General features: G+C 39.6%; 1 protein-coding gene across 1 annotated transcript; it reads right to left on the bottom strand.

The window, feature by feature from the left end:
* Positions 1-356: 356 nt before the first annotated feature.
* LOC143878876 (protein FAR1-RELATED SEQUENCE 5-like) lies at positions 357-2,672 on the bottom strand. Its single transcript, XM_077381088.1, has one exon. The coding sequence runs from the start codon at positions 2,670-2,672 to the stop codon at positions 357-359; it is 2,316 nt and encodes a 771-aa protein (XP_077237203.1).
* Between the last annotated feature and the right edge of the window lie 19,295 nt (positions 2,673-21,967).

The raw sequence follows: 21,967 nt of genomic DNA, 5'->3' as shown, positions 1-21,967 counted from the left end.
GTTTTAAACTTACAACGCATAATATACTTATGATGGCTGCAAAGAAGGTCAAGAACAATTATATGAACTTAATATCAAAGTAAATGAGAGCACAAACATGGCAATGCTTTCAACATTTTGGTCCCCCTCAACTTCTTCTCCCTTATCATCCTTTTTCTTCTCATTTGCAGGCACCTATTAGCAAGCACAATAGTAGATATTTAAACAAAAAAGAAAAAAATGCGGGGCATAATAAAAATGACGAGTAATAACCATATTTTGTTTCACCTTAGCCCTCTTTTGACAGCTTGTTCTGTAATGTCCATATTCCCCACAGTTTTTGCACTGGCGTTGCTATTTTTTTGCTTGAGTGGCCTCTATGCCAGATACATGACGCGTTGCACGCTTTGGCCTGCCCTTACAACTTCGGGGTCGCGAATTGTAAACCCAAGTATTTGACTGGAATCAATGTTTGACAGAGGTATTTGACTGGGACCAATGTTTGACTGAGGTATTTGACTAGGACCAATGTTTGACTGCACTTGGCTACCAATTGTTACCAAGTCACTCTGCGAAGAGACAATCTCCTTCTCCTTCTTTTCAACTTCTACAGCAAGCTCTGTACAAAAATCAGTCATCTTCTTGAAGAGAATCTCGTCATTACCAACTTTTTCAATCAGTTGCTGCCATGTTGACATTAGACACCACCTCTTCAGTCCATTCACGCCACTAGTATCTCCTTGGGTTACAGATGTTGTGCCCCCAGCTCGATACCTTGCATCAATTGACCATCTCTTTAATAAATAGCGTTTGGGGATAGTAGGTACTTGCTTTCTATCCATAACGTGAATGACATGTCTGCATAATATTCCTTCCCTCTCAAACTTAGCACATTCACATGTCGCAGTTGCATCGTTAGAAATGTCAAACAGAACCCTGACGTATTTCTTCTTGTCATCTGTCCTAATTCCTACACTGTATTCCACAACATTACCGTTCTTTCCCAACTTATCTTTCCATAAGGCAAAATTACCCATCATCCCATCTTGGAATATGGTGAACATCTTCTTCGTATAGAATTCCCCAGCCTTTCGTTCCAATGGGCTGGTTGTGTTCAATTTGGCAATTGTATTTTTAGACTTAAAATCTTCTTCGGATTCAGCTTTACGCCGCTCAACCAGTGCCTTATCGTATTGACTCAAGAATTCAACTAAAGAGGTGTTCTGGTTAACATAACCATCAAAGAATGAATTTATACTTTCACTCCGTTGACTAGATGTCATTCCTGCTGTGAATGTGTCTCTCCAATAGGCGGGGACCCAATGCTCACGGAGATCCCACATTTTCCCTAACCAATGACTTTCATCAATACCATATTTATAAACCATAGTTTTCCATTCTGTCTCAGAATCCTCTATTTTCCTCCTAAAAAACCAATAATTGTAATCCTTGTAGAAATTACTGTCGGCATCTCTCATGTCTGCAACATGCTCAAGGAGATGCTTCTTTATGTGCCATGAACAAAACCGATGTCTGGTCTGTGGAAACACTTTCCTAATTGCATTTCGCATAGCTCCGTCCATATCAGTTATTATAGCACCTGGAGCTTTACCAAACATACACGTGAGCCACTGCTCAAATAACCAGGTGAAAGTCTCATCTCTCTCGTCTGCAAGAAGTGCACATCCAAATAGAGTCGACTGCCTATGATGGTTAACTCCAGCGAACGGTGCGAACGGCATTTTAAACCTGTTCGTTTTGTAAGTGACATCAAATATGATCACGTCACTAAAGGTAAGGTATGCTTCTCTCGCTCTTGAATCGGCCCAGAACATCGAACGCAAAGTCCCATTCGCGTCTAACTCCAACTCGAAATAGAAATTCGGGTCTTCAGACTTTCTCTTTTGGAAATGGTTTGCCACTGTCACCGCTTCTTTACCCATATTGTTCTCCCTAAGTGCTCTCAAATGGGCAATAACTTGATTTGTTGAGACCACGGGAGCATTGGAAGTAGAGTTAATGGCGTTTTTTATCTGAGCAGGCTTGAAATTACTTCCACCGAGCTGTTCAATCAAATTCTTACAACTTTTGTTGTTACGGAACTGACTATGTGAATGATGCATTTGCCTTTTAACTGGAGAAGTAAGCTCATGAGAATGAATGTCGTCGAAAGTTGTAATTTTCCACTGATTATCTCTCAACTTGATGATTATCTTCGCTTTACAATTCATTCTGGTAAGGCGACGCTCCCTCAACTCCTTCACATCATCTCTCTTCTCCTTAACTCTTTTTTGTCCCTCTTTGTCACATACATATTGTCCCGATATCACCTCCTTCGTAATATTTGACTTCATTGTACTAGATATTCGTAGTCCAAAACCAGAAGCGTACGCATAATTATTGTAGAACTCATATGCAGCTTCCCAAGTTTCAAAAACTTGATCCACAAACGGCTTATTCATAACACTTTTCTGACTGACAACCTCGTTGGGACTACTAACTTCGTGACTACAACCCTCATCTCCGTCTTTCCCATCATTACCCTCCGATACTAGCTCATCATCATTGAGATTCACCCCATCATTAACCTCAACCGTAGTCCCTTCCCACACTAAATTATCATCACAGAGATCAAATCCATCGCCAAACTCAATTAAACCATTTGCATCTACTTCGTCAATAGATGGATCCATTTTTTATATCTAAAAAATACAACATAGACATGACCCATCATCATAATTAGAAATGGTTAAATGTACAGCTAAGAAAATCAGAGACAAGAATAGATGATAAAGATAATGACATTTTTTTTCCACATTGCCAACAATAAAACCACAAAAATGGATCCATCTATTGACACCACACAAAATAATCAGATTACATATTTTTCAAGAAACTCTGAACAGGGCAATTGTTATAAGACTGAAAATATGTATCCCCATGAGAACAAATGGATAAAAGTCTAAAGACAGGGTAATCCTGTAAAACATGTACCTGACAGAAACTATGGCCATGAGAAGTCTACAATCCAACAGCCAATATTCCAAGATAAAAATATATAAAATATCCCAGAAAAGTAATTAAAAAAAAAGGGAGTATTCTCACCAAATGTTACTCCCAATCATGCCCAATTGTCTAATTTTATTATCTAAAAAAGAAAAAGAAATCTACACAATTTCCAAATAGCCACAGATATGGAACCCATCCCACCTAAAAACCAATTTCATACAAAAACAGATTCATCCCCCAATACACAGATTGATGAACCCTAAAATGTGAAAAACAAAAAACACAGATTGATCGTTACTTGTCTAATTTTATGATCAACCCTAAAATGTGAAAACACAGATTGATCAACCCTCCATCTCAGAAACCCACAAAAATCATGGGAAAATACTCGTAAAAGGAAAAACAAAAGGGGGTTTCAGATCGAGATTCTTAAGCTTCAACCCATAAAAAAAAAACCCCTTCTTCTTTTACAAAGAGAGAGAGAGAGAGAGAGAGAGAGAGGAGAGCGTACCTGTGCGATTTGGGGGTTTTTTTCACCCGAACACAGTACTCCGTGAGAGAGATGAAGATGGAGAGCCAAAACCCAAACACCCAAACCGTGAGAGAGATGAAGATAATTTTGTTCTTTTTTTTTCTTTCGAGGGTTTGGGTTTTGTTTTTAAAAAAAAACACAGTGAGAGATAGAGAGAGAACTCCGTGAGAGAGATGAAGATGGAGAGCCAAAACCCAAACACCCAAACCGTGAGAGAGATGAAATAATTTTGTTCTTTTTTTTTCTTTCGAGGGTTTGGGTTTTGTTTTTTTTTAAAAACACGATCGGGGTAGCAGCAACCGATGGGTTTGGGTTTTTTTAAAAAAAAAAACACACACAGTGAGAGATTGAGGTAGCAGCAACCGATGGGTTTGGGTTTTAAAAAAAAAAAAAAAAAAAACACACAGTGAGAGATTGGGGTAGAGCAGCAACCGATGGGTTTGGGTTTTAAAAAAAAAAAAACACACACACTGAGAGATTGGGGTAGCATCAACCGATGGGTTTGGGTTTTTAAAAAAAAAAACACACACACAGTGAGAGATTGGGGTAGCAGCAACCGATGGGTTTGGGTTTTTTTTAAAAAAATAACACACAGTGAGAGAGATAGAGAACGAGTGAGAGAGATGAAGAGCCGATGGGTTTTCTCATATGATTGAGAGAGAGAGAGAGAGAGAGAGAGAGAGAGAGAGAGGAAGAAATTAACCCATATGGGTTTGGGTTTTTTTTTAGAAAATAAACACAGTGAAGAGAGAGAGAGAACGACTGAGAGAGATGAAGTTTCTTTTTTTTTCGAGGGTACGTCGAAGACGCACCCTCCGTAACGCCGCATCTTTTTGTTTTAATTTTTTTTCGAGGGTACGTCGAAGACGCACCCTCCGTAACGCCGCTTTCTTTTAAAAAAAAATGAAATCGGGCCCACCATTTCAGCCAATCAAACGACTTCTCTCTCTTCAAGCGTAATTAAAGAAATGCGCTTCAAGCGTATAATCTTTTTCCTCATATATATATATATATATATATATATATATATATATATATATATATATATATTTACAAGAACTCCTCTGAAAAAAAAAAATTTCTCAACCTCTTTCTTGTTCTCCCTCTGCAACTCCCTCTCTTCTTGTGCTCTCTCTCTCTCTCTCGGTATTTTCCTCCACTTCCCTTTGTTTGTTTTTTTTTTTTTTTTTTTGCAATGAATACCCCAAAGTCTGAGAAGAAGGTGCGGTGGTGGATTCGAGGGTTTTGGGTGGCTGCAATGGTGGAGGTGGTCAGAAATGGTGGGAATGATGGGGGAGGAGATGCAGCGTTTGTGGTGGCTGGTAGAGCCAAAGTGGAGGCACGGCGGTGGTGGGTGGAGATCGGCTCCGATGGAAGTTGCAGAAGGCCAGCAGGAGAAGATGGGTGACTTGGCTTTTTGAAATGGGTTTTGAGGGAGGGTTTAATGGAGGTGAAAATGGATTTGGGGAAATGGCAGAGGATGGCCGGTTGATGAAAGGTTTAATGGAGGTTGGGGGTTGGATTCCGGCGGGGTTTGGCGGAGAAGAAGATGATGGTTGAGATTCTTGATGGGAGTGGAGGTTGTGGTTGGGCGAATGGTGGATGTAGAGAGGGTGGAGAAGATGGTGGCTCGCCGGAGGAGGTGGAAATGGAAAATGAAATGGGTTTGGAGTTGGATTTTCGAAGTGGGTTTTGGGGAAAATGGTAGAGGGTGGTTGGTGGCGGTGGAGAGATGGAGATGAAGGTGGAGGAGAAGAAATGGGGGGGTTGTGGATGGCGGCTAGTGGAGGAGGCTTTGCCGGAGGAGTGGCCGGAGGTGGAAGGAGGAAAATGAAATGGGTTTGGAGTTGGATTTTCGAAGTGGGTTTTGGGGAAAATGGTAGAGGGTGGTTGAGATGGTCGGATTCCGGTGGTCTTCGCCGGAGAAGATGGGTGACTGTGGAGGAGATAGGGGTGGTGGTCGGAAGTTGCAGAGATGAAGGGGGAGGAGGAGGTGGCTAGCAATGGAAGAGGGGAAGAAGAAGAAGGTGGAGCTCCGGCTCTCTCTCTGTGTGTGCGATTTTTCTTTCAAAAAAAAAAAGAAGAGGCCTCTTCTTTTCTTCACTCAAGAACTCTCTCCTTTGCAAAAAAAATAAATGAAAAACCTCCTCGAAACCCTAATCGATTTGGGTTTTTTAAAGAAAATGGATGATAAATTCGTACCCCCTCTTCTTTACTTGGACAGCCCCTCCTAATGCATTTTGACCACTCCTTTTATACTACCAGGGGGGGCCTCAGGTGGAAAATGGGGCGAAAATTCTATTCCCTTCAACAGATCCTAACCCTCTAATTTGATCCAATGGCTGTCAAAGCATGCTTACACCCTAAGTAATATTGAAATTCCAAAATCACCCCTCTAAAGATGACAAATCACCATTATACCCAACACAAATATCTTGCCTTTTATGAAAAAAGGAGGGCGATATCTACACAACCAAGCTTTGATAATTCACCCTATCCCAACCCAACTTTGATTATCGCACACACTTCGCCTGTCTTATTCTACATTTTTCGCCCGATTGCCATGAAATTTTGTAGGGGTACCCCCGAGAATACTAACAACCTCCCGGGAAATTTGTACCCAGGAATATGCACAATAAGATGCTCAAAGACTCAAGCCTTCTTCTCATTTTGGGCCCAGTCCCTTAGGAATTTGCTGAGATCAATTTCGGGACATCTTGGGACTCGAAATTTGGGAATTTTATTGGATTTTTGAAGTGCTTATTCAATTTTGGGGACTTTAGGGCCTTGTCAAAATGGGGTGTCTACAGGTGGTTATGAAAAGTGTTCGATATTTTTCATCGTCGTTTTCCAAGTCCTGGTTTCATTCTGAAGCCTGTTCCAGCACAACTAGTCAAGCACAAAAAAATCATTGTCTTCAATATTTGACTGCTCGTTCAAGAATTTCATACGTAGAATGAGTTGATTTTGCATAAACTGCCATATAGCATCCAGCTATGGTAAGCTGGTATTTCAGTCATGTATTCCTTTTCACTGGGTGAAGACACAATGTTTAAGAATGACCCTTGATCTCTCACTATAATATTTGAAGGACTTCAAATTATGCTAAAAATGCAGAAATTTCGGAGTCAAATGTAATTCAATCTTAAGACTGTTATTTAATACAAAGTATGCATTCAAATCTAACACAATCTTGAGGTTAGTTTTATGCAGAATAAGTATCATTTACTTTGCTATAGTCAATATATTCAATTTGCATATGAATATGGAGCCTGAGGTTCACTCATGTATATGTAACATGTTGGGACTATCCAATGCTCATTTTCTTGGTTGAATGCCTGTGCATTAGTGAGCAGCATATTTTCTTTCTTTTTTTAATTCTTTGTGAGATTTATGATATGTTTTGTGTACAAAGCACTCTGGCCCATATATTTATCTATGCATAAACCGTATGATGCTCTTATGTATTTCATATTCCGGAATCAAATAGAAATCCCTCTTTTGCTACTTGGGTTATATATATATATATATATATATATATATATATATATATATATATTATTGTTTTCTTGGCACTGGGTAATTTTATCTCTTCTGCATACGTAAACATATGAGGTTCTAATTCAGTAATGGTTGATCTTTTTCATAGGCCATTTTGGTCATTTTTAGAATTGTTTCTTTATCCATGGGGCCATTGATTATTTATATTCAATTTGGTTAACGATAGGGCTTCTCCGATTCTATTACTTGATATATTCTTTACACTTTCAGGGGGGTTTATTTGCACAAAGACGAGGGCAACCTATATTCATTTCTAATCTTGCAGTATGTTTTCCCTCAATCAACATTCATGGTTTTATTTTGGTATTAGATATTTCATGTGGCTTGGATTTTCTCTATAATACAATAGATTTGTTTCCGGTTGAGTCAAGAAGTTTCTGATTTGATTTTAACCGTGGTTTTAAACTTCAGCCGACAAGTGTCGGTTTCGCCGACATGTAACCATTTTGGTGCGGACCGAAATCCAAAATATTAATGCCAATTTCATAAATACGATGAGTAAAATGGTGCAATGATCAGCTTTCAAAACATGTGAAATGTCTATATTTAGAATGAACCTTACTATTGTCACACAAGTCACGAGGGATTTGATCTTGTTGAACTATTATGAATATTTGTTGGGAAGTGATAGATCCCCCCCCCCCTCTTTTCTTCCATCGGCCATCTCCCTCCACTGTACTTATGACTACACTTTAAACACTATAAGGGCATGGTTGTTAGTCAAGGTGCCCTAAAAATTGGAATTTCATCCAACTATTAAGGGTTGGATAAGAAAGATATTATTATTATTAAAAACAAAAGAAAAATGAATACTAGTTGTATGAGGAAACTTCTTTCCTTGGAGATAAATAGGGGAGATCTTTTAGGAGTTTTTTTTTTTTGTAAGCGAATTTTTATGGGCAAATCTACACGCCCATATTGGCGGCATTCCTAACATTTAAAACGTTAGTCGCTTTTGGAGTTTTAGTTTTGCAAACTTGCAACTAGGTTTATATAACATCTAAGTGAGATATGATAGGTTTTCAAAAAAAAATAAAAGGGAAAACAAAAACAAACACTAAATATATAAAAACGGGTGGACATTTGTTATTTTAGAAGAGGTATTGCTTATGGAAAAAACTCCCACAAGTGAAAATGTTTCTCCATCTCTCTCTCTCTCTCTCTCTCTCTCTCTCTCTCTCTCTGTCCATTACTTCTATTCAACGTCATTAAAGCTCCATATAGAATTGAGATAATACCAACGAGCAATGGAGGCGCTACCAACGATCCAACGAGCAAAAAATAAGCACACTAAAGGCGCGCACAATGAACAATGGCGAAGCACCACGAGTAGACATTAGCGGAACAACACATCACCAATAGAAGAATGCCAACCACCAGAAAGGTTAGAAGAGCCAACAATCGCCCAACAAACAGGGTGATAGAAAATTAGCCCATCACAACAACGATCAACAACTAGCGCTCAACAAAGAGGCACACGTCAACCAACCAACAATGGCCAAACAACACGTTGCCTAGACAACAACGAGGCTGAAAGCAACGCTAACGACCGAGCATATAGCCATAACAATAACAAGGCCGAATGTGACGCAAATGATCGGGCATATAACCACCACCAACAACAAAGGGTGAAAGCAACGCTAACAACCGGGCATATAGCGACAAACAACGTGGATTGCAACGCAAACTACAACAACGACAAGGAATGCATAAAACTAGTCTACTACACACACGTGTAGAAACACCAACAAGGTGGATTGCAACACAAACCACTACAACAGCAACAAAAGCATAAAAATACGCCAAGCAACTACACTCACCATGTAGAAGCATCAACAACATGACTCGCAAAGTGAGTCCACCAACAACCAACCACAACCAACCAACCAGCAAACCAAACAAACAAAGCAACAACCAATAGGGCGCACAAACTACCAACCAAGCGCAAACCAGCTACCAACTAAATGCCTACAAACAACCACCAAATCACCAACCAACCACTCACAAATCACCAACCAACCCACCCATCAATACGCGAAGAAACCACCAACCTACCAACAAATCACCAACAAAGAAGGGTGAACAACATAAAAGGAATCACACTAAGAAAAACCAAGTGTGGACGGAAAGCAATGAAGAACACGAAGAAAAAACCAACCAACCAATGAAGATGATCTCAACGGCAATCATCCCAACCAACAAACCAGCCACAGCCAAAAAAACATCAACAACCAACAACACACCATCAAGAAATCACCAACAACATCCAATACCGACAACACCAACTATTCACCAACGATTCAACCAACAAAAACCAACAATGAGGCAACCACCATTGCAACGAGCCATCCACCAACAGCACACACCACCACCAACACCAACTACAAACCAACTACAAACCAACTATAAACGCCACCAACAACTAATCACCATCTATAACAACCACATACACCAACACCAAATCAACACCAACAACAAACCACCATCAACGCAGAAATAAGTCACCAACGAACTACAAACAAAGAATGGTGAAGAACATCCACTGGAGAAGACAACAAGACATAAGAGGAAGAACAACCACCAGTAAGATACCAACAAGACAACAACAAGACTACAACAAGACAACAAGAAGACAATAACAAGACAACAACAAGACAACACTATAAAACTAACACTAAAAACTCCATCTATGGAACCTTCAAGACTCCCTCTCAAGTTGAGGCCAAAGGCCTTCAACTTGCAACGAAAAGAATAACTTCAAGGCATCACATCGGTGTGCACCTTTGACATCAAGACAAATGACAGAGAAGACAACAAATTTAGAGAAGAGAAAACAAAGGCTAGGACAGAGTGGAAAAGGGGGATAAGCTCAAAAACGGAAGAAAGAAAGGATTTAAACCATAAAGAAAGAAATGATGGGGAACTAGAATGGTCCTAGGAAGAGTATGGATTGATAAAAAACAAAAAAAGATAGATTGGAGTGGACGACTAGGGTTAGGGTTGAGGAAAAATCTAGGGGTGCAACTTGGGTTGATTTTTGAGAATTCAGGTTTAGCTTTTACCTTAAAATCGAGTCTGGTTTGGGTTGATTCGAATTCATTTTTTAGCGAAAGTTCAACCCGACCCGAACCAAGTTGCACCCCTAGAAAAATCCACAAAGAATGGGTTCGTCTTGGCTCGTCGAATCTTCAGATGGTGGGATTGGGGCGTCTCGTCTTGTCGCGTCTTTAGGATCATTGACTCTTATTTGCGACAAGGAAGGAGAGAATCATGAGAGAGAGAGAGAGGGAGAGGGAAGGAAAAGTTCTTGTTCTTTTCCTTTCCCTGAGGATCTTAGCTCTGATACCATGTTAGAAGATAACGATGAGATGAGAAGAAGAGTGAGGGAGAAGATTGTGAGATTCTCCACTAAAGAGCTCTCCTATTTACTATGATGTATATATAGGCCCAAAGTAGGGCAACATGGTACAAAGGCTAAAATACCCTCCAATATACATGTAATGACCAATATACCCTTCAACAGTCTTCAACAATTGTATCTGATGCTGATTAGGCACGATCTCCCTACGATAAACACTCAAATACTGGGTATTGTACATATGTTAAAAGCAACATTATTAGTTGGAAAATTCATAACCAGAGTGTAGTTGTACATTCTAGTGCCGAGGCTGGGTACCATGTGATAGTTATAGCTCACATTGCATGTGAGCCCTGATTTCATATTCCCGTCGAAATCGATACGAAACAACCGCAATATTTCCATTTATATTCTCACCAAATTTCATTTCAAGTCCAAAATTGTAAATGTATCATACTATATGAGTATGTGTTACATAATATATTTATAAAAATTGCGTGTGAAATGTGATGTTTGTATTTTATATAAATATTTATATGGAGGAATTTGCTAGGGTCCATCCCATAAGGCATTTCGCGGAACAACTTTCGGAACATCTTTTGTGTGAAAGAGCAGCCACGTCATGAATAATGACAAAATCTATTGAAAAGTAAGCATATGTTGCTGCTATCTCATGCAAGACATTTCACGAAATGCCTTTCGCAATGGAGGCTAGCAAATCCCTTATATGAATTACTTGTGAAATGTGGTATGTACATAATTATCAGACATACGGCATAGCTCATGTCACTACTTGTACTTTTTGCTTATGTAATGGTTTTTTTTAAGTATGTATTTGTGCTTATTCCAACGCTTCCTGAAGTTTCATATTAAATGTCCATCATTTGCATATGTTTTCATAGATTTCCGTGATTTCAGAGGGTTTCCTTTGAAATTTCCATCTAAAACCGTCATGTTTCAATTTCCATCACAAATGAAATGCATACCAAAACTAAAACCTAAAACCATCTTGGTTGGTTAGTGTCAAGAATTTTTTTCTTATTTTATTGTAAAAATGTTATTTCTTGTACTTCTGACATATCACACTTGCATTTTTTTAAAACAAATATTGATCACGTATTCTGCTTGACTTTTGTTGATTGGTCTTGCTTTTATGGTATTTTGTTTTGTACTTTTTTTCTTCTTTCTCTTTGATATAGGTATTGTAAACATTTTTCTTACTTTGTCGAATCTTTCTTTTTCCTATGACGCTTATACATGGTTATAATCTGTCTTCTATTCTCTCTTTTTTTCACCTTTTCTGCAATGGTTCTCTTGATTATCCATTGTTATCCTTAGGTTCTCATGTAACTTATCAATTATAGATGTCTATTGTGTGTTTTTTCTTTAATGTCTCTGTTTTGCTTAAACATGTGAAGATGTCACATAAACATTGACAATTCACTTCCTTCTAATGCAATTTTTTTTTACTACATTTACTTCAATGCTATTTGATTTTGAACAAGGTGTCTTCTTTTCTATTTGACAGGGCTATAGGAAGGCATCTACATCCGATATGTGAGTTTCATATGCTATTATCCACTATGCAGTTGCTTAAAACTGTTGCTTCCTTGTTATGTTCATGGCTTTTGGTCTTTTGGATATTGAAATATGAAATTTCTTCACAATGATTTTGAAGAGATCTTCATATGGACGTGTTTAATGAAGTAAGTCTGTAACTTTTAAACTTTGTTATAAATGAGATTAGATTAGAAAGAGAAATAAGAAGAGGAGTAGAGATATGGAGAGTCTCCACTAGGGAGCTTCTCATGTAAATGATGTATATATAGGCCCCAAATATGGCAACCATGTACAATGACCGTAATACCCCTAAAACTACAAGCAATGACTAAACTACCCTAAATACATGTTATTCAACACTCCCCCTCAATCTGGAGTGTATATAGTATGGAACTCCAGCTTCCTACAAGGGAGACTACAACAATAACTAAAAGTTCAACAAAAGACCATACATCAAAAAGTACAATAAGCCCATACACACTTCCAGCTTGGTATAACACTCCTTAAGATGGTATGGTGAATACATAATGAAAGCATAATACTAAAAAGGACAGCAGCGGCCACAATAAATAGCATCGAGATCAATGGCCATAAAAAAGAGCAGCTCCCCTGAAGTAGCACAACAGCGAGAGCGATCAAACAAGGCTTCCTCCTGAATGAGAGCACGACAAACAGATCCGCATATCACCAGCAATGGAGACGTCATGGTAGGAACAACTACGATCCAACAAGCAAAAAGGGGACACTAAAGGTGCACACAGGGAACATCAGCGAAGCAGCACAACGCCAAGTGAAGAGGATAACAACCGATGGGAAAACCATTGGAGACTAGGTCGACGGGAAAATCGTTGCCTGGAGAGAAGGAATAGAGAGAAAAAAAAGGATAACGAACCAATGATGAGAAAATTATCATTTGGAGACTAGGTCAACGGCATGAACATCGTAACCTGAAGACAAGAAGAAAATGAGGGAAAAGATAAAACAACCAACGATGGGGACACCATCGTCTGCAGACTAGGTCGACGGTATGAACATCGTCGCCTGAAAAGAGCCGACCAACGATGGGAAAACCATTGCCCAAAAGGTAGGTCGACGAGAAAAGACTGTCACCCATAAGAGAACCGATCAACGATGGATATGGAAGCCATCGCCCGGAAATGGAGGGAGAAAATAACCAACCAACGATGGGAAAACCATCATCTGGAGACAAGGTCGACGGCATGAACATCGTTGCCTGAAAATGAGCGACCAACAATGGGGACACCATCTTCCGAAAGAGAGAGGCAGAAAGGAAAAGACCGTCACCTGGAAGAGGGTCGACCAACGATGGATATGGAAGCCATCGCCCGGAAAAGGAGTGATAAGATAACCAACCCAACGATGGTGAAACTATCGTCAGGAGATAAGGTCGATGGAAAAACTAAAACCGTCACCTGTAAGAGATAAGGCATAAAGCCGAAAACTATTGCGTAAAACTCCAAACATAGAAGAAAATGATCCCCTTAACTATAGAGAGGCGATGTTAGACATCGATGCAAGCAAATTGTTAGATGTTATGAAATCCAAAATGGACTCAATGTATTCCAATAAGGTCTGGACTCTAATCGATCCACCAGAAGATATTAAGCCCATTGGATGCAAATGGATCTTCAAGAGGAGGAAAGCCCCTGATGGAAAGGTGGAGACCTATAAGGCACGGCTTATGGCAAAGGGTTATACTCAAAAGGCTGGAATTGATTATGAGGAAACCTTCTCTCCTGTAGCTATGTTAAGGTCTATCAGGATTTTGTTAGCTATAGCAGCCAGAGGGTTTTGAGGCTGCTAGAGAGGATAATCAGAAAGTGTGCAAGTTGCAGAGATCAATTTATAGATTAAAGCAAGCATCTCGCAGTTGGAATCATTATTTTGATCAAGCGGTCAAAGAGTTTCATTTTTCTCAAAATGTTGATGAGGCTTGTGTATACAAGAAGGTCAATGGGAGTGTCGTAACCTTTTTGGTTCTATACGTAAATGACATTCTACTCATTGGGAATGATGTAGGAATGTTATCTAACACAAAGTTATGGCTTTCCAGTACATTTGCAATGAAAGATCTGGGTGAAGCTTCTTATATATTAGGACTTAAATTGTTTTGGGACCGAAAAAGTAAGAAGATTGGGCTATCACAGGAGGCTTACGTTGATAAGATATTGGCAAGGTTTAATATGGCAGATTTTAAGAAGGGATTAATCCCTTTCAGGCATGGAATCAGGCTATCCAAGAAGTTGTCTCCAAAGACATCTGAGGAGAAGCAAATGATTAATAAAGTTTCCTATGCTTCGGCTGTGGGAAGTCTTATGTACGCCATGTTATGTACAAGGCCAGATATCTGTCATTCTGTAAGTGTGGTTAGCAAATATCAATCGGACCCAGGTCCTGAGCATTGGACAACGGTTAAACATATTTTTAAATATCTTAGGAGAACCAAACATTATTGTTTGGTTTATGGGGCAGACGAGTTAGTCATTTCTGGCTTTACCGACGCGGACTTTCAGTCTGACGTTGATGATATGTGTGGACCCCGATCCCGAGGATGGCGACGAGGATACAAGATCCTCATCAATCCTCTAAGATCTCCACAATGTGAAGGAGAGCTTTACCAAGGAACTCTCGTAATGATGCCACTACAGCATGGGTGGCTATATGTGAGATACCTCTTGATCCGGAGACCGAAGTCTCGAAACCAAAACGTACCTAAAATATGAAAGAGTCGCCATCCAAGGAAGTCAGCCCTGGATCCCATGAAATACTCTATTGCAACAGATAACCAGAGATACAAAAGTCTGTGCCCGATGACGAATTGGGAAGGTGTTAGGCACCCCCAATTCTCCCAAGTGCAAGCACCTGGTCTTTTATGCCATTTTTTATTAACTTCAAAGAATTTTGGGTGAAAATCATGTGAAATGGGAACATCATTCCTGAGAAAACGTCTACCTAAGCATGCATGACCTAGGGATGGGCAAATAAAACAAACAAGTCCTAACTCATCTCATCGAATCCTAACTCAACACATCTAAGAAAGTAGTAAACAACCACATGCACAGCTACAGTTAAGCAGATAATCAAGATAAGATGAATGAATAAATGCTACAACTAAGCATGTGAATGGACAGATCAGCACAGCAGTAAACAACCAAAGTAGTAGAATAAACACACTAGCATGCGAGCCTATGTAAGAGATAATGCTAAGAAAAATAATAATCAATCACATGCTAGAAAAGTAAGCAATCTAAAAGTAATACATAAGAAACCAAAGACAAACACAGAATGAGCTAAAAGATGCAAGAAATGAAAGGAATCGCAAAATCAACGGTATACGAGGACCAAAAATGCCAGGGAAAAGAAAATGGGACATACGATAGGCTCAGGGAGCGATTCTAAGGAATCAAACTCAGTGATCCTGATCCGCTAAAGATCGGACAAGTCTCGCGATCATCATAGCCTATTGTTGGGCTCAGTGAGGACAATCCCTGTGAAAGGGCCACGCTACGTCATCGCCCGTCCCAAAACCTGATAAAACGTCGAAAAACCGATAAAACTGAAAAACCACGATTAAAATCAGAAATGAAATGAAAAGAGGGCTCCGAGTGACCGACAATCACCATCCTTGCCCATTTTTAGTTTTTGAAATTTTTTAGTTTTTTTTTTCTTTAAAAGATTTGAAAACTGTTTTATTTAAAAGATTTGAAAAAATTTATTTACAAAGTTTGACTGGACTTGGGATGAGGATCCCAAGCTGCCTACGTACCCTGTGGAAAGGGATCAAGCCAACATAGTTCGAAACAGCTTTTCAAAAAAAGTTTTTAGTGTTTTTTATGTTTTTATTTGTTTTTGGATTTTTCGTTATTTGATTTTTATGGGTTTTTAGTTTATCCCTTTTGATTGAAAGGGGGTTTTGGCTCATGAGGTTGCCGTCCGTCGTCACCTAAACCCGACGAGTATTCCCAAAATCGATGGGGATCCCGAAATGCAAAGAGAATCCCAAGGAACATGTGAAAAGATAGACCCGAAGAAGGGAAGAAATGAATCCCTAACCCTGTAGAAAATGATCATCTCGAAGAGGAAGGAACCCTTAAGCCCTATAAGAAAGGATGGCCTCCAAGAAGGAAAAATCCCTAAGCCCATGAAAAATGATGAGATAAGCAAAGAGACATGAAGGGCAAAGGGATGCTCAAGAAACATTCTGTCATGGTCTAAAGTCCCACATCTATGCAATCCCTAGACTAGACGAGAGTTCTGAAAATGCGAAAAGAATAATTTGCAAAATTGAAATAGATCACAAGAGAAGGGAAATTTCAAAAGATTGATAGAGGTCACAAATGTATATATGGACTTCGAAGCCCTACTTGAACCCCAAAAAGGTAATACTGTCATCATTTCCCAAGAAACATTTGGAAAGGGGACAACTCATGAGTGAAGTCGAGAGATTCACACCATACAGCTCATGAGTGAAGTCGAGGTTGAATTGGAATGGTCTCTTGGAGGCTTGGTCTTATATGAAAGATATTAGAGTTACTACTCATAAGACACCCGTAATGAATTGAACATGCTAGGTTAAATATGTCCATCACTTGTCTGTCCATCTAATTGATTAGAGGTTCCCTGTTCAAGCAACATTAATTCCCTTTTGAGTGGCAGAAAAGAGAATCGAATAGCACTGAACACACATGAATTTAAAAATATAAGCATCTTTTCCATAGCCCACTAAAGTCAATGTATTGGGAATTCAATCAGCAAATACATGGGATTGGGTTAACAAGCATGCAAATGAGGTAGGAAGCATATCTAAAGTGACTTACTTATGAAGTTTTAATAAGTCCCATTAGTCATTCAAATTTCATTTACACCCAAACAACACCCCTCTAAGGTAAACTATCTGTACATGCCTTCAAACAGATTTCTTTTTTTCATGTACAAGCATGATTTAGCATGGCTCTCATTTCCAAATTAGAGAATATAAGGAATCAGACAACACTCAAAATGATTTCAATCATAAAACCAAATGCCTCTTAACTCATCTGTCATACATATACCCCAGAGAATCATCATTACTCTTCAAACAAAAAAGATCCACCTGCTGATGTATCTAACCAAAAGCATGGTTATACTAGTTTCAGACCCAAGGAAACAAAGAGATTGCAGACTTGCAAGCCTAAAACATGAAACTAAATATTGAAGACCAGCTAGGATTATCCATTAACCAAACATAGTTGCACTGATAATATTCTCAAGAGATCGATGGAAAATAAGAAAGGGTATCCTTAACCATGAAATCCTTTAACACATAGCAACTCCACATACCTATGTTGGGCGAAATCGCAATCACAAAACGATCATCGGAGTTTCGGTGCTGGTACCGAAAATGACGGAAGAAAAGCGGATGGTGGAGCTTGGATTAAGTGGCCGGAGATGAAAGCTGAAACAATGGGAAATGAAATGGGTTTGATGTTTAGATGGGGTGGCTGTAATGGAGGCAAAAGGGTATGAAAGTGGTGGCTATAGGTGGTGGTAATCGGAGAAAATAGGGATTTGACGAAAAAAAATGGAGGTGCCAGAGATAGGGGTTTGAGAAGAGGGTTTGGTGGATGATAGGGATGGTAGTGGATTGGGGTTTAAGAAAGTGGATGACCAAGGGTTATAGGAATTGAAGGAAATGGAGGCTGAGAAAATAGATTTGGGGAATAGAAGATGGTGGTTGTGGTGGCTTAGGGAAGAAAATGGGCGGCTATGGAGGAGGCTTGGCCGGAATCCAGCAAGGTTACCGGAGAAGGAGGCCGGAACTCCCTTTTTCTCTCTCTCGAAGCTCTCCCTCAGCTCCTCTCCGATTTTTTATGAAATGGAAAAAGAGGTGGATAGTGATGATGGATAGTGATGACGACTGGGATGTAGTGGTGGTGGGTGGATTCCGGCAAGATTGCCGGAATCAATGGAGTTTGGGTTAAAATATGTGATGGAGGTAGAGGTGGTGATGGGAAAAGAGAAGGGGTGGAGCGATGGCTGATGGTAGGTGAATAGGGGATGGTGGTAGCGAGGTGCAGATGGAGGGCCGAGATAGTTGTGAAGGTGAAGACCGGCCGGAGGAACGACCGGAGAAGATGAGTTCTCACCCCCTTTTTTTCTCTTTTTGTTGCTCTCCCCCCTTCTCAATTTTTTCCCCCAACCAAAATAGGGAGCCCCCCTTGATGCCCTAATTCGGTGCCTTCAAATGGAAGTGATATAACCGACCGCCTCTTCCTTCCCTGGACAGCCCCCTATGGTTGTATTTATGACCACTTTTTACCTTACAAAGGGGTGGCTCGGGTAGGAAGGAGGGGTGGCATTTAAATGCTGTTTTTGTTACCCAAAGGGTTGGTAATGGCACACTCAGGTATGATATTTCACCTCTCTTCTGCTTCTTTGATTGGGGAAATGGCATTAGCACAACCGCATTTTAATATTTGCACAACCCTAGCTTGTCTTTCCTTCTTTAATTGCATGAAAATGCAATAACCTCTTGACAAAAATTTAACACCAAAAGACAAGATAGGTTATTGAAAATATCAAAAAGTGGTTGTCTGAACATCATTTGAATTTGGGGATGTAAATAAAGGGTGTCACTAAGAAAAACTCAGGAGTATTTCGAAATTTTTACAAATTTCACAAAATAATTGAAGACATCGGGGTTCGGAATTATGACTCAATCTTGGGATACTCAGGGTTCAATTTTAGGTTTTCCAATTTAAGAGCTCGGCTTTGGACATTAGAAATTGGCTTCGGGACTTCACTTGATTTTGGGATTTTATTCGACTTTGGGGAAATGGGTTCGGTCAAAATGGGGTGTCTACAACATGAAGTCTTCTTCAGGCTTTGTTTTTACTTTGGCTAGTGGAGCGATATCTTGGAGTTGTAAACAAGACACCACAGCAGATTCTACCACTAAAGCAGAATATATCGCTGCCAGTGAAGCGGCGAAAGAGGTAGTATGGCTGCGGAAGTTTTTGGATGACCTTGGTGTCGCTCCCTCTGTTGAGAGACCAATTACACTGTATTGTGATAACAGCGGGGCTATTGCTTAAGCAAAGGAACCAAGGTCATCAGAAGTTCAAGCACGTCCTTCGGAAGTATCATGTGATACGGGAGATCATAGACAGAGGTGATGTTGCCATAACAAATGTGGCTTCGGCGGATAACGTGGCAGACCCTTTCACAAAGTCCCTTAGTCAAAAAGTGTTTGACAAGCATGTAGAGGGAATGGGTCTTACATATATGCACGATTGGATCTAAAGTCAGTGGGAGAATCCTTTAAATTCCAGTGTACCCTGCATTTTTATTAATAAATAATTATTTCATGACATCTATGGGTGTTATTTTGTGAATATGTGAGATGTGCTTGTTTTACACGTATTAGTCCTTAGTTAGCAAAGTAGAAATACCATGCTCAAGGATTCACAGATCCTAGGGAGCAGGAGATATGGAATTTTGGTTCTTTGCAAACCTTAAAAGTTCCTGGTTGGGGTGGAGATTGGACATCTCCTCCTATACACAACCAGCACCGGTCTTGTCAACATGCACATGTCGTGGGGTGACTTATTTCGCTCACTTGGGTAGTAGATCCTAAGCAAGAAGAGTGGGAGCAACGATTGGGATCGCGCTCTGAACTGGATCTAATTGGAATAGCCTGTGGACAGGAGATAGTAAGGCTATTCCACCAGACAGGACCCTTTACATGTCCTTTTACCTGGGGGATCTTATTGGTCTGTAGGCCCGTCCCATTATCTTGGTTCATCTTACAATGATTCTCTTAGGAATCATTTGAGGGTGGTACTGGAATCGTTGACAAACCTATGAGACTAATGGTGATACCCGACAAGGAATTCTTCGTCTCATATACATGAGGGTACCATCTACAGTTTTGGTCAGAGCAGTAGGCCTATAAAATACCTGGCCAGGTGGATTTGATAAATGTTTTACGAAAATATTTTGAATGGTTTTAGCAAATGCATTTGCGGGCCTAAGCTGCTTGACTGAAAGGTATACCCTAGAGTGGGCTCAGGGGATAGTATATGTCCACCCCCCTTAGGGCTCAACTTAGTAGATGGAGAACGGAGGAAGGACTTGCACATATTGGATGTGATTAGGGGTAAGATGATTTGACGGTCATCTTCAGGGTTACGTCTCGATGGAGGCCTCTGACTCAATGTGATTGTGGTTTTAGAACTACGGAAAAAGATCGCAGTGGGGCCCACCATTGGGCTCTGCAGGATCGACCGTTGGATCCTTGCAATGACCCAACTCACAACTCGAATGACCAATTGTATATATTAGATATGGTCCTGCATTTATTTGATTGCACAAACAAACTTGTTTCGTTGCATAAATTTGCTAAGAGAACGGATATCATAGTGTATATACATTATGGGATAGATTGGGAATATCAAATTGGTTAAGTGTTAACCGAAAGGGTATTAAAGGTATTATATAATGTCTAGATTGAGCTTTATTCCCATTGGATAGGAATCATTTATTTAATTAGAAGAATTAAATAAGTATTTGAATTTAACTCTATTGGACAAAATTTCATGTTGAGGGCAAGTGGGAGATTGTTAGTCAAAGTGCCCGAAAAATTTTGGAATTCGGTCCAACTATTAAGGGTTAGATAGAAAAGATATTATTATTAAAAACAAAATAAAAAGGAATACTAGTTATATGAGGAAATTTCTTTCCTTGGAGATAAAGAGAGAGAAACTTATAGGAGATATTTTAGGAGTTTTATTTGTAAACGAATTTTATGGGAAAAAGCTACACGCCCATATTGGGCATGCCAAAATTGTTAAAAACGTTTGGGGTTTTAAGTTTTTACAAGTTTTAAAAACTTGCAATTTTTGTTGGATAATATCTAAGTGAGATATGATAGGTTTTCAGAAAGGCAAAACAAACACAAACTCAAAATTTATTTAAAGCTATGGACGTTTGTTTTTTGCATAGAGAATTGCTTTTGGAAAACCTCTCAAGAAGTGAAAATGTTTCTCCACATCTCTCTCCTTTACTTCTATTCAACACCATTAAAGCTCCATATAGGATTGAGATAATCGCATCCATTAGATCAGATCCTTAATTAGAACAAGAATTGTTCTATCCCTTTGTACAAAATCAACGGATCCCATTGGATCAACTTGCGGCGTTCGCGAAGAAAAGTTTGTTCGTGACGATTTGGGGAGTAGATCAAGCAGACGATCTTCTTCGTGGTAACTTCTACAAAGGTATGATTTTATCTATTTATTTTATCACCAAAATATAATCTAGTTCCTAGAAATCCTGGGCTAAGGGCAGAATTGAATTAAATTGTTAAACTATGCAATTTTATTCCGCTGAGCATAGCGATTTTGCCCGGAGGTTATACGACCCTTCTAACAATTACCAGAGAGAGAGAGAGAGAGAGAGAGAGAGAGAGAGAGAGAGAAGAGAGAGAAGATAGGACCTTTTCCACTATTCTTCTACAAAAAAATTTAACATTTTGGTATAATTTAGTTTGAAGATGAGTAATGGGACATTATGAGTAGAGGGGATATTAGTGCCACATAGCCGCCATATGCAAAAAAGCAATGATGATGTATGGAACATATTGGAGAGTCAAATGGAACTTCAATGCAATATTGCCAACAAAACAAGGAATTGGCATTCATTGGCATTGGAAATTCCAATGAATGCTAAGTGTTCGTCCATGGAGAAGACACGGGTGTGTAGGAAAAGGGGAGATGAGGGTGCAACCATCATATCTCTCTCCCTCTCTCTCTCTCTCTCTCTCTCTCTCTCTCTCTCTCTCTCTCTCTCTCTCTCTCTCTCTCTCTCATGCTGTGTGCACGAAGTCTAGTATTTGTCAAAAAATACTGTGGGGCCCACTTTATAAGTCAAACCAAACTATTCATGTGTTGGGCCACAGCATAAAATCA

The sequence above is a fragment of the Tasmannia lanceolata genome, unplaced genomic scaffold, assembly GCF_043159265.1.
Source record: "Tasmannia lanceolata isolate RefF3 unplaced genomic scaffold, GAP_Taslan_0.1 ptg000006l, whole genome shotgun sequence".
NCBI lineage: Eukaryota > Viridiplantae > Streptophyta > Magnoliopsida > Canellales > Winteraceae > Tasmannia > Tasmannia lanceolata.
This window is presented reverse-complemented; position numbering and strand designations above follow the sequence as displayed.

Excerpts from the sequence above, each read along its gene's own strand:
- LOC143878876 (XM_077381088.1), bottom strand. The coding sequence starts at position 2,672 with ATGGATCCATCTATTGACGAAGTAGATGCAAATGGTTTAATTGAGTTT.